At 54.1% G+C, this 13,301-nt stretch overlaps 5 protein-coding genes across 5 annotated transcripts; 3 read left to right on the top strand and 2 right to left on the bottom strand.

The window, feature by feature from the left end:
* Nucleotides 1-165: 165 nt before the first annotated feature.
* On the bottom strand, nt 166-2,388 carry J4E85_002311 (uncharacterized protein; the record flags this gene model as incomplete). Its single annotated transcript, XM_051466590.1, has 2 exons — nt 166-1,911; nt 2,032-2,388. The coding sequence occupies 2 exons, from the start codon at nt 2,386-2,388 to the stop codon at nt 166-168; spliced, it is 2,103 nt and encodes a 700-aa protein (XP_051329445.1).
* Nucleotides 2,389-5,023: 2,635 nt separating this feature from the next.
* Nucleotides 5,024-7,932, top strand: J4E85_002310 (uncharacterized protein; the record flags this gene model as incomplete). The annotated part of the gene is made up of 3 exons (XM_051466589.1): nt 5,024-7,435; nt 7,483-7,806; nt 7,858-7,932. The coding sequence occupies 3 exons, from the start codon at nt 5,024-5,026 to the stop codon at nt 7,930-7,932; spliced, it is 2,811 nt and encodes a 936-aa protein (XP_051329444.1).
* Nucleotides 7,933-8,874: 942 nt separating this feature from the next.
* On the top strand, nt 8,875-10,077 carry J4E85_002309 (uncharacterized protein; the record flags this gene model as incomplete). Its single annotated transcript, XM_051466588.1, has 1 exon — nt 8,875-10,077. The coding sequence occupies one exon, from the start codon at nt 8,875-8,877 to the stop codon at nt 10,075-10,077; it is 1,203 nt and encodes a 400-aa protein (XP_051329443.1).
* An 821-nt stretch (nt 10,078-10,898) lies between these two features.
* Nucleotides 10,899-12,083, top strand: J4E85_002308 (uncharacterized protein; the record flags this gene model as incomplete). Its single annotated transcript, XM_051466587.1, has 1 exon — nt 10,899-12,083. The coding sequence occupies one exon, from the start codon at nt 10,899-10,901 to the stop codon at nt 12,081-12,083; it is 1,185 nt and encodes a 394-aa protein (XP_051329442.1).
* A 20-nt stretch (nt 12,084-12,103) lies between these two features.
* Nucleotides 12,104-13,058, bottom strand: J4E85_002307 (uncharacterized protein; the record flags this gene model as incomplete). The annotated part of the gene is made up of 2 exons (XM_051466586.1): nt 12,104-12,376; nt 12,453-13,058. The coding sequence occupies 2 exons, from the start codon at nt 13,056-13,058 to the stop codon at nt 12,104-12,106; spliced, it is 879 nt and encodes a 292-aa protein (XP_051329441.1).
* Between the last annotated feature and the right edge of the window lie 243 nt (nt 13,059-13,301).

Below are 13,301 nucleotides of genomic sequence, written 5' to 3'. Positions count from 1 at the left end.
GGCATATCCGTACAGAGTGTTGCCTAGCATAGATTATCCAAATGCTCGTGATGGGTATCGCGAAAAGCGTATCCTCCCTCGACTCCAATATTTTCCTGAACGCCTTGTAGATGGGCCGTGATCAGAAGGTTGAATCCCATTCTAACACAGCAAGGGTATCCAACCCTACCTCCGCTCACCGCGGCCTCCGATATTCTTCTCCTTCTTGCGTCTACTGTTCTCGACGGAGAGACGCGCCTTCTCCTCTGCCTCTTCCTCCATCTCCCGATCGATCGCTTCTCTGACACGCATGAGCTCTTCCAAGGGTATGCCTTTAGTATCCACCACCACACTAGGTGCGCCCTCCAAGTATCTCAAATTTTCGAGCGCTTGCTCGACTAGCTTGTGCAGCTTAGCCTGCGAGTTCAGATTGTCGTGTCGCTTTGTGTTGTGCAGATCAGGGTATAGAACACCATCGCCGTTCTCAGCTCCTTTGAAGGCTTGGAGGTAGGGAACATGGGCAGGTAGCTCGTTGTGGAGTGTCGCGCCTACACAAACGGAAGTTTCGTGGCACCATGTTCGTGCGACATTGCGAGGTGTATAGCCCCCACCGCCGATGATGAGTAGAGGGCGACCGTAGGCTTTTACGGTTTCGACACAGTAGCCGTGCGCTTTGATGTTGAGATTGAAACGACCGAGGCGGTCGCCACCAAGAGAGTCGGCTCCGGATTGGAGAACAATGGCTTGCGGATTATACTTGTCGATTACGGCGCCTGTGACTGTCTTGAACAGCCATTTGTACTGGTCATCGTCGATGCCATCATCAATGGGTATATTCAAACTGTGAGCTTTGCCGGGGTTTCTGGGGTCTACGGGACCTGTCTCGTCGATGTTTCCTGTACCGGGGAAGAATGGGTAGCCGTGTTTGTCAATGCCGTATTTGTGGTATGAGAGTGTGAAGACACGATCTGTAGACTCAAACGCTTGCTCGACACCGTCGCCGTGATGAACGTCAATGTCAATGTACAGGACTCGCTGATTCCGCGAGAGGAGCGTTTGTATCGCTATGACGATGTCGTTGACGTAGCAAAACCCAGAAGCGAGATTCTTTTTCGCATGATGTAAACCTCCGGACCAATTTATGGCGATGTTGGATTGGTTGTTGATCAGGTTGTATGCAGCACTCATCGTAGCTCCAGTATAGAGGGATACGTAGTTCCAAAGTCCGTCGAACACCGGACAGTCGTTTGATTCACCACCGAAGCCATATGTTATGTACTGTGGATCTTCAGGCTGCGCGTTTTGAGGTGTGATCATGCTGAGATAGTCTAGATATTCGCGGTCATGGAATATACCAAGATCATCCTTGCTCGCTGGTTTCGGTTCGAATAAGTCCATAGTATACTCTAGACCATACGCAAGAACGAGTTGTTTCGTCAGCGTCAAACGCCATGGCTTCATTGGATGTGAGCTGCCAAAGTGATGGTACTCGACGTGTGGGTTGTAGTGGAAGGACACGTTCCAGCCCTTCGGTCTTTCAAGGCCATGTTCCTCGGCTTCTCGAGCAATTACTTCTCTTTTCTCGGCATCAGTGAGCACCTTGAAATCCTGGTAGTTGGCGACCCAAGGATCTTCGGGAGAGAGGTACTCCTGCACGATGTTGCTGGGACCGCTGGGCGGCGCATAGTCGGTGACCCGCATATCGCGAAAGATGTGTGAAGAGTCGTGAAATCCCTCCAGAAAGTCCTCGCTAATGGAGCGTGTCTTTGGCGCACCCTCGTAGATCCAGCGATTTACCTCGTCTTTGGTGCTAACGAAAGTATTGATAAAGGAGTGGGGTCTCAGTTCCTCTTCCCGGCTGTTGTTCCAGCGTGCTAAAGTATCAGGGTCAGGTGCGGGGGGCGGAGCTCGATTGTCCTCTGCCGCAAGGTACTGCGCTTGTTAGTATATCTGCGAGAACACTGGAGCTTGGACGGGTCTCGCAACTGGCGAACACGATGTTCCGTAGCGAAGGTGTGCAGGGGGTCTCTGGAAACGACACTGCACGCGTACCTTTGGTTTTTGTGGAGGCCGTTTCTGGGCAGATGGCGAGGGCTCCTTCTTAAGGCTGTAGTTTACTCTAGCTGTGCGACGTGTGTACGGATTTGGCTTCTGCCACTGTGGTCCGTTGAGAAGTGTAGCGAGCTTCGGGTCCACACTGGTACCAGTGAACTCGTGGCTATATGGCAGGTGGCCCTGGTCTTCAGTCAAGTCGTCCCCTCGGCTGGAGTTGTCAGCGTCGTCGGAACAAGGCTCGTTCGTGGTGGATGAGACGGGCTCGTATTCGGTGCCGTCGTCTGATTGGGTGTGATAGCGCTGCATCTTGCCGAACACGTAATCTAGCCTCTTTGTCAGCGGCTGTTCCTGCATGCCCGACGCGTTACAACACGACTCCGATAGTCTGTCGCAACAGCTAAACTCACGATATAATCCGGTCGAGACGCGAGAAGAGGTTAAGAACTGGGATTTGAGTGCGACCAAAGTAGGAGTCTGCGGAAAGGTTTTTGCGCTTTGTCATTTCCTTCATTGCGACACGGCTCCTTCACTTGTAAAGCCATCAGCGCTCATCGACTACCATCAAACTCGCAGGTGCAACGGAGAATACAGCGCTTGATCTTTCTGTCCGCCGTTCCGAGCTTGCTGTCAACGGCGTCCTGGCTGCGCGCGACATAACTCGTCACGAACATCGCCACACGCGTCGACACGCCTAGCCATCCGACCTACCTGAAATCTCAACATGGCTATCGCAGAGGATGCGGCAACAGTACTTGAACAGTTCATACATGATGGTAACTTAGATCAGAACATTGTGCGCGACTTCGCAACTAACAAGCCGCAGTTGCCAATCTTCCAGCAGAGATTACGCATCTCTACGAAGAAGTGCAGGCCAAAGACAACCAAATCCAAGAACTGAAGTCTGGCATACAGCAACGCGACGGCAGCATACAAAAATTCATCAAACTCAATGGCAGCCTAGTCGAGAACCCAAAAGAGGCTGGGTATTCGAAAACCATTATGGCAAACTATGAGAAGGCACAGATCCTGCAAGAGGAGAAGATAGGGCTTGTCGACAAGGCGGCTGCGCTGGTGTGTCATTCGTAACGAATTCTGTTACATCTACTTACAATACCAGCTCGACCGTCACGTAAAGCGACTCGATATCAAATTACGAGACCTGCAAAACGATGGTTCAATACCTACTGACCCGGAGATGCCATCACTTTTGAGGAACTCTCCAGGTAACTTGGTGCCACCAGCGTCGCAGTCGAATACAGGGTCCAACACACCGCTGCTCCCCGTGTCTGGCAACGGCGGTGGTGCTCCAAACCTTGCCCAGGCCGCTGCCATCGCACGACTTACTAATGCGACAAACGTAGGTTTAAACTCGAGGATGAATCCATCGCTGCAGAGCATGCAGACACAGGCGCTGTTGAACCAGCAACGACTCACAAACCAGCAGAGTGCCATACAGGCGAACGCGCGACAGGAGCGTGAACTCTCGGCAGGAAGCGACAGCAAGCGTCGCCGACCGACAGGAAGCATTGGCCCTCTCCCTGCAGCATCTTCAAACCTGGGCCGGCAAGGGTCTATAGGGCCCGGGACCCCGAAACCGTCCACACCTGGATCGCGCGCAGGCAGCGTAGGACCCCGGCCGCAGAAGAACGCACTCACAGTAAAAAAGGCGAAACCACAGCAACCGCTGCGCAAGGCGGCCCTTACCGCCAAGTCTGGGGTCAACAAGAAACGCCGCAAGGGTGGGTCACGAGCATCGCCATCGACGACGGCGGACGATGAGAGCGTGGCAAGTGAAGCGGGCACCGAAGACGAAGATATGTCAGGCATGGGGGGCGGCGATGCGGAGGAAGATGAGTCTGATGACACCAAGTACTGCACATGCCAGCGCGTTAGCTTCGGCGATATGGTGGCCTGCGATAACGACAATTGTCGGTATCAGTGGTTCCACTGGGAGTGTGTGGGCATCAAGGAAGAGCCATTGGGGGATTGGCTCTGTCCAGAATGCCGGAACCAGGCGCCTTCGAAGATCAAGAGAGCTCGTTAGGGACGGTTCGGAGTAGATCGAGGGTCGGCGGTTGACACGTGACGAAGCTGCGCACGTGTTGTGGCTTGGCAAGGGTGCACTTGCTCTATAGCGAGCGGGAGAGGCGTCGACTGGGAACAGCCACCAGCGAGACGCGTGGCATCATATGTTCTATTTCTACAACGTAGTCTTGATATGATAGACTGTTCTATACCCCATCAATTTGCGTATTCGCTGTACGAAATTAGTTCAGTCTCCACAGTGTTGGCCCATGATCGCCGGGCCAGACCCGACGGCCGGGATGGCCATGGCAATCTCTTCGTAAAACGCGGACCTCTATCACGACGTTCATGGTACCGCTGCCTGCCATAAGACTGGCAGGACAGGACTCCCAGGGCAGGCTGAATGCGACATTCACTATTACCAGGTTCCGCAATCAACACCACGGGGAGCGTCGACGGCTTCAGTGTTGAGCGCCCTTGCCATGCCGCCCGTCTGGCTGCTAGTTAGCGCCTAAATGCCCCAGCCAAGGCCGCGCGAAAGGGGCAGCATCACCGACATTGGACAACAGCAGCGGGCAGCCTCATAAGTGTCAATGGCCCCGGCTGCTGGGTTCCTGCATACTCGTAGTAATATTCTGGTTCTGATTGTCGCTCTCTTCGCACCGCACCTCGGCCTCTTTGACTAGACCGCTGGCGTGCATTCCACTCCCTTGGCTGGCTGACGTGCTGCGCTGCTTTGTTTGCATTCGCTCCTTCACCGCATCGCACTTCGGAACATTGCCGAACGCCCGTCGACTCCTACCACGCCTAGAGTTTCACCAGCAGCCCTCGCCGCCCGCCACGCCCTCTGCTTTTGCAAACCTTCGCTCCCATCTGAAGCCCACTAACACGCCCCGATACGGATACGATCCCTGTGACAGCGGCAACCCGCGGGGTGAAACGCGACGCAACCACGATGAATGCCATGAACACCCGCAATGGCGCCCTATCGCCCCTCTCCACCGACAGCCAAGAGTGGTCGCCCATCAACGGCTACCGGAACATTGGCGGCGACAATCCGTACTCGCCGACCATCCCTCCCAACACATACGGGCCTAGCAACCCCGATGGCGGCATGCTCAATGGTATGCGCCCTGGCACCGGCAATGGCAACCCCTCGCCGCCCAGCTCAGTAGGCCGATCGAGCGACGGTACGGGCCTGTACGCCTCCAGCATCAGTGAAAACACGCGGCCCATGATAGACCCTAGGAAAATGCAAGCGCTAGAGGAGACCATGTCGGAACATTTTAGAGTGCTCAAGGCCTACTTGGGGCCGTATCTCAATGACGAGAAGGGCAACCCGCGCCCGAGCCGGGCCAAGGACAAGCTGACCCGCCTGTCTGCTGTGCAGTTCCAGGAGCTCAGCACCGACGTATATGATGAGTCGATACGCAGAGAGCAGGACCGCAAGCGGGGAGGCCCAGGTGCGACTGGCAACGACACCCCCAAATATCTCCTACCCAAGAACAACTTCCACCCAAAACGTAACCAGGCGAGACAAAAGCTCTCCACGCTGCCTCTCGAGCGCTTCCGACAACTCGCGACCGATGTCTTCTACGAACTCGAGCGCAGATTCCCGCGCTTCACCGGCGGCGACATCCCCCCACGATCCTCGAGCCCCAACGGCAGCATCGCGAGTCGCATAAGTAACAGAGGGCCTCCGAGTAGAGGCGGCACACCGAACAGCATGGGCGGACGACCTCCGCCAGGGCCAGGCTATCGGGGACCTCCAATGGGCGGACCCATGGGCGGACCCCAAGGAGGGCCCCCAGGTCCACCAGGCGGGCTGCGGCCCGGTTCAAATGGGTCGGGTGGCTCGTTCGGGCGGCCACTGCCGAAGACGTTCCAGTCAAACACGATTGTGCCGAACAAAGGAACCCTGGTCGAAGATGACGATGACAGCGGAGCAGATGATGACGATGCATTTAATCTGGAAGGCGCTGCTGCCAGGCGGCAAACGAACAAGAGCGCGAAGAGTATGAGCATGGCGCAGGAAAAGATGACCGCAGATCTGCAAAGCCAAGTGGCTGAGTTGCAGGAGAAGATTGGCTCGCTGGAAACAACCATACGTAGCAAGGACGACGAACTGCAGCGACTCCAAGAAACCGACAAGACACGCGACGGTGCCTCGGCTTCCGAACGTGCGGAGTGGGATCAACTTCGGAATACGCTTGAACAAAAGGTTCAACAGGCTGAGAATCTCAACTCTTCACTTCGTTCCGAGATAGATAGATTGCGCAACGAAAACGAAGATGTCGAGAGCAGCCTCCGTGAACAGATCGCAGATCTCCAGTCTCGAGCACCTCAGCAAGCGCACAACGATGGAGACGGTGAATGGCGACAACGATGCGAGGAGCTCGAACGGGAGTTGAGCGAACAACAGCAGGTGGCTGAAGAAGTACGAAGAGACGCAGCCATGTTCCTGCAAGAAATGAGGGAACTTTCTGCCCGCAGCGATGCCGCGGCCGAGAAGGAAGAGCAAATGGCGAGTCAAGTGTCATCACTCGAGGCGGATCTCAAAGACTGGAAGTCAAGATATGCCAAAGCAAAGACACAACTGCGAAACCTCAAAGCATCTTCGATGGGCTTACAACAGCTCATGTCCCTGAACCAACCCAACATCACCCGCGATGCTGCCTTTACTACGCCAGACGGATTGGTCAAGGATGTTCACATCACCAAGTTCCAGCTGAGCATTGATGAGCTGCTGCAGACTGCGAGAAGAGCAAACTCAGAGCAGACTCTCGAGAGTATGCGCCATGTCGTCAAATGTGTACGAGCCATTACGGGTGACATTGACAGCACTTCTCTGTCACAGGTCCAGTCTCCCACCAGCAGTGTGAGCGGCGACCTCTTTGCAAGCCCTGAGAAGCAGCAAGCAAAGCTCAAGTCTCGCGTCAGCGCCACGGCCAACAACCTCATTACTGCTACCAAGAACCATACGGCATCCGGCGGCCTGTCACCAGTCAGTCTCTTGGACGCTGCAGCTAGTCATTTGTCAACAGCTGTTGTCGAGCTGGTCAAACACGTCAAAGTGCGACCTACACCAGAAGACGAGCTTGAGGCAGACGATGAGGATGCTGATAGGCCGATGCCACTAAAGCCGGCTGGACACAACAACTACAGTGCGTACTCGCCGAGCAACACCAACGACAATACCAACAGCAGCGGTGCGACCTCGGCATACGGTCACCAGCGTAGTGGTAGCAGCAAAGGCGGCAGCAGTGATACTACCAGGTACAGCACCTACAGCTCTCCCTACAGCGGATACGACGGGCAAAGTGGAGCCATGAACGGTGCTAATGGCGCAGGCGATAGCGGTATGCTCGATTTCAAGGTACATTCCAACCAATACCAGTAGTCAACCTCTACTAACGTTGGCAGAACTACCTTGAAGATCAGACCGCACTCCTCGTCCAGAGCATACAGCCGCTTGTCAATCTCATCCGCTCGAACCCTGATTCTACGCCCGGTGACGAGCAACAAATTTACGAGTACATCCAGGACATCTCGCAAGCAGTCGACGACACTGGTAATAAGACCTACGATGCTGTAAATCAGCTTTCCAACCCTGCGTTGAAAAAGCACGCACTTCCCGTAGTAGAGGTGCTCGATGAATGCAGACAGAGTATGCTTGCTGTCGACATCAACGGTGGAGGTCGCGACAGGATTCCGCCACTTGCATTCAAGACCGCTAGAGCTCTCAAGGTAAGCGCTACAACAGCAACCGTAAAGTTCAACATACTAATGGTAATACAGGAGCTCGTACTTCGCGTAGACCGCATCGAGTCTGGCGAACTTACTGTCGACCAGACGCTCAAGACAGAGCTATAGTGTGAAACACCGACGCACACTCATTCAACGTATAACGCCATCACACTATATACCTTCAACGCAACTTATTTATTGGACTCGAACTTGCCGTTCCTGGTCATCTTGGATCTGGCACGGCGTTTACGGTGCTTTTCTTTCACAATGCCTTACGACATGCGCGCCGATCTCTGCTTTCTTGGCTAAAGTCGTTGGCAATGCTGGATACCCAGTCTTCGACTCAAGGGCAGGACACCATAGCATGTAAAGATTTGGACTCTTTACAGGAAATATTATTAGTGTTTATTGCGGCGATGACGGATACACGGATTTCTGCCGGGCTTTAATGTGGGCATGACTTCCGGGCATGCGCTCCAGCCACCTTGGATAATCGGACTATTTTGGCTGAGTTATGAGGTACTATGATCATGGACGGGCTGTTGTATAGTAATGTAGCCGGGCTAGGAAGAACCTTTAGGTAACAGTATAATCATAACACAGTCAAGAATGCTGAACACCCTTCCTTACTGATAGTGCCCGCAAAAACGTGGCAATCAGACGTGTGGCTTGCACCTTCCCCCACTTCACTGCCACATTGGACCCTGTTTCCCCCTCGGCAATAATTGCCAAATTTTCCGCATCACACCTCCACAGCCTTTCGGTCCGTCCCCATACGCGCCTGCTTAAGGTGAAGCAGTCCGGCTATGTAGTACTAACCAAGAAAATGATTGTACGCGATGACGTCATCATACAGCTGTTACGCGCGTGCGCCTTGGAGCAGAGATCACATGCACACAGCCACACGCTGATAGTGCAGTCAACGATCTAGATTTGGTACAATAGCTAGCACTTTCACTCCATCTGAGAACGTATCCGACCTCTTTCATCGGTTCTGAGGTCTCCCCAAACGATACTCTCACTAGTAGCTGAAGTTCGGGATCGGACCAGAAGGCAAAAGCGGTAAACATGGCGCAGCAACTGCAGCCAGCATGGCCTTCACAACGACCGCAATACCATGATACGATCCTCACCATCACTAGCAGCAGCTGTGCGGATCCATACGTACTCTGGGACAAAGGCACGTACTACATGACCTTCACCTGTGGCGGCCACATCGAGATCTGGTCCGCGGACTCACTCTTCGACTTTGAGAAGAAGTGCAAGAAGAACGTAATCTGGCGTCCTCCGCCAGACCAGCCCTACTCCGCCGACTTATGGGCACCTGAACTGCATTCCATCCACGGCCGCTGGTATGTCTACTTCGCGGCCGACGACCCCAAGCATGGCAACAAGTCGCATCGCATGTTTGTCCTAGCAGGACCACCCTCAGAAGAAGATCCTCTGGAGCCAAGTAAATGGAATTTCTTCGGCCGACTAGGCGGTCTCCCCGAAGAGCAATGGGCAATCGACGGTACAGTCGTCACACTAGGCGGCTCCATGCTCTTCGTCTACTCTGGCTGGCCCCTCGGTACCCACGCCGACGAGTCGCGACAAGAGATCTTCATCATCGAAATGGTCTCACCGACAGAATGTACAGGCCACCCTATCCGCATCAGCACTCCAGACCTGCAATTCGAGTTCTCGGGCACCAGCGGCATAAACGAGGGCCCGCAGTTCCTCTGCTCACCGGACGGCCGCTGGATGGGTCTTGTGTACAGTTGCGCGGGAAGCTGGACACACGAGTACAAAATGAACATCCTGTACTACACCGGTGGCCACCCGCTTGACCCACACTCCTGGGCCAAATCTAACAAACCCCTTCTCAAAGCCGCTCGCGATGACTCTCCGCCTTATGGTCCTGGTCACGGAAACTTTGTCCTAGTCAACGGGCCCGGCGGCCCAGAGGTCTGGGGCTGCTTCCACGCCACGGATGCGAAGACTGGATGGGAAGGTCGTAAAGCCCGCATCATGCGCGTGGGATGGGGTCAAGGAGGTCCGTTCATGGGCTCTGGCGAGTGTGGGAGATGCTGCGGTGAAGTTGAGCATTTCATCCAAGGTTGCCCTGGTGGTACTTGTGGTGGTCAGGGCCATTGTGGTGGGGAGGGCGGTGCAGGTGGGGGATTCATGCAGCCGGGACATCAGGGCGGGAACTCGACGGATGATATTAAGAGGGAGGTTAAGAACTTGATTAAGGGTGGGAAGGGGCTTGTTAGTAAGTTTCTCAAGTAGGGGCAGGGGACGGGGATGAGTGGAGTTGGCATGGTGTGATGGTGTTGAGGCGTATGGGGATCTGCGGTCCTCCTCGTGCTCACGGACTTGGGATGTAGTAGTATTATCCGGATTGAAAAGTGGTTTTCACTATCTAGAGTGAAGAAACGATGCTTGTGTGAAACCTGAAGAAGCTGGTGTTCCCGTGCCAGAAAATGACATACATACCATCAGTACCTAGATGATCACTTTTCACTTGCGCTCAATCAAGGTTTGATTATCTATTTGCAGCCATGCATCCAATTGATGTCAATTGCGGGACGACTTCGACTCCGCTTCCGCAGCTTGTGGATGTGCGGAGTATCTCTGAGTAGTGGAGTACCACCGAAGCCGCCGCACAAGGAACCACGGAATGCCGCTAAGAGAGAGCTGGCGTCGGCCGAGGAGTGGTCCGACTACAGCGGCAGCAGGATGCGGCAACTCTAAAACTACGCGTAGATGTAGCGCAACGCAGTAACTTGGGCGCTTTCATACCACGTCTAATCTCGTCGTCCTTGTTAGTCCGCGCTCTGAGTTCGGAATACGGACGTTCCGCAGCCGATGGCTATACGGTCTATACGGCGGACCGAGTGGGTTCATCCCCGTCAGGTTGGGGAGACGATGCTATTGTTGAATTTGAAAAGTACAAGTACTGCTCGTCTGGTTACAGAAATGCATCATCCACAGTTCGAGCATCTGGTCTGCAAGTAAACTCATACTACGTCTTCACAACCAACATCACCTCGATACGACCACATCACGATATACCAGCCAAGCCTACTCCTTAACCCCCTACCATCACCATGGCCAAAGTCCAAGGAACATGCGACCCTCGCTTCGCCAAAGTCAAGTCCGTCTTCCAATCCTACCTCGACTCGGGCGAAGAGCTCGGCGCCTCCATCTGCGTCAACCTCGACGGGAAGGAAGTCGTTGATCTCTGGGGCGGCTACGCAGATGAAGCCCGAACACGACCATGGGAGAAAGATACGATAACATGTATTTGGTCGTCTAGCAAGACCATCTGCGCCCTCGCAACTCTCCTGTGCATCGACCGGGGTCTTCTGGATCCGAACGAGAAGGTGTGCAAGTACTGGCCTGAATTCGCCGCGAATGGGAAGGAAGGCGTGGAAGTACGCCACTTTCTTTCGCATGCGAGTGGAGTGAGTGGATGGGAGGGGCCCGTTACAATCGAGGATGTGTGCGATGTAGAAAAGAGTACGAAGTTGTTGGAGCAGCAGGCGCCGTGGTGGGAACCCGGTACCGCGAACGGCTACCACGGACTCACAATGGGCCATCTCCTCGGCGAATTGATCCGTCGTGTAACCGGGAAGCCAATGCAAGAGTTCATCGCCGAGGAACTATCTCGTCCACTCGCGGCGGACTTTCAACTTGGTGTCCCAGAGAAGGAGTGGCACAGAGTCGCCGATATTATTCCCCCGCCACAACACCAAGAGAATATGGAGGGCATGGCCATTGATACAAAGAGTATCATGTTCAAGTCTATGGGCATCAACCCCGGCATGGACGCTGACTGGGCCAACCAACCGGTCTGGAGGGGTTCAGTCGTTGGCGCGGCGAACGGATACAGTAATGCGCGCGCTCTCGTTCGTCTCATGTCCGTCATCTCCTTGGAAAACCCTTCTTTCCTATCTGGCAAGACTCTTGATCAGATTTTCTCGACGCAGCAACATGCCGCGCAGGACCTCGTTATTCCGATGAATGTCCGTCTTGGACTGGGATTTGGACTGCCAGCTGAAGGAAGCATAATGGCTGATCTGCCACTGGGACGGGCGGCGACCTGGGGTGGTTGGGGCGGAAGCCGGGTTATCGCTGACGCGGATAGGAAGATGACGTTTGGATATGTTATGAACAAGATGGATGCAGCCGGGTTGGGGCAGACGAATGAGAAAGGCAAGGGTGGTATGGGCAATCCGAGGACGTCGGAGTTTATTGCAACCGTTTACGAGGCTTTGGGTATCGTGGCTTGAGAACGCGTCTCTCGATCGAGTTATTGGATAACGGTGCTTTGGTTTTCGGATGTTTGCCGCTGTTGCTGTTGGTTGACCACTTGTTTTGGCCATTCCATCCATTCGGCCCAGTAGGATCCTAGGAAGTCATCTACTACACCTACGATGCTCGTGCCGCAACCTGCCGTCCACCAACCTGTGTGAAGCTGTTCTAACAGTGCGCCAAAGTAAGCAAAAATGAGTAAAGCCAATGGCTGCCGTTGTTGCTGCAACTTGAAGTATTCTTTCGGTACTAAAGACAACCAAACGAACGGCTGTACCAATCGCGACAAAAGCCGTGAGTCAGTAAGAGTGTCAAGTAGACCTGGAGAGCAAGATTCAGTAACTTACAGCAGACCAGCTACCGTTGTATCCCCATTCCTCCTGTTGATCTTCCCAGGTTTTCCGGAAATGAAGGACCCACGCACTCATCTTCCTCAACAAATACAGCGTCTCGTCGTATACTGCCTTATTTCCATCGTCAGCCCACGTTTGCTTGATGCGCACCACGTGCTGATCATCCGGTCCCGGCTGCATGTTGGGATCCATATCATCCCAGTCCTTTAGATGGAGCGTTGATTTTAAAGGGCCCTCTTTGAGATGTTCATAGATAGGGCCTATCACAGCCTGAATGCCGCGCACAAGAGGTATCCATTCTGCACCCAGAATGCGCGATGTCCGTATTGATAGGCTATCGTTGGTGTTGTCGCTATCTTGCTGTTTGTCCGCGTTGGCATCTGAAAGCTTGGAAAAGGTACAGAAAGCGTAGAAGAACATTAGCGTTGAAGTAGCAAAGACTGCTTCAGCGTTGTGCGGGCCAATCGTGTCGATATCTGCTCTAAATCCGCTGAGAGCGACCGTGTGATGATGCGCTGCGATGTGGAGATTTGCGCGTCTGTCGTCAGGATTGAGATAGGCAACGTGTAAAGCGGAGAGGCTGATGAGACAGTGCATCATATACGCATGTTTGTATGCTATCTCTGGGAAGACCACCTGCCACAACTGGGTGACCGCCGGCACGCCGGGTAGTATGGAAAGACTTGTGGCCATTGTCCAGTGATGCAATAAGGACATATCCTTCAGAGAGAATGAGGGGATGACCTGGGTTTCCGAACATGGTGTGCTCGCTGCGAAAGGGTCGTTCTGAGGGGACGCTAGCTGGAATGCGGTCGGAGTTGCCGGTGTTTGAGCACGAGAAGA

This window comes from Alternaria conjuncta (genome assembly GCF_024043145.1).
Source record: "Alternaria conjuncta strain BMP 0040 chromosome Unknown scaffold_3, whole genome shotgun sequence".
NCBI classification, from domain to species: Eukaryota; Fungi; Ascomycota; class Dothideomycetes; order Pleosporales; family Pleosporaceae; genus Alternaria; species Alternaria conjuncta.
The sequence above is the reverse complement of the archived record's forward strand: the minus strand, read 5'-3'. Positions and strand labels throughout refer to the sequence as shown.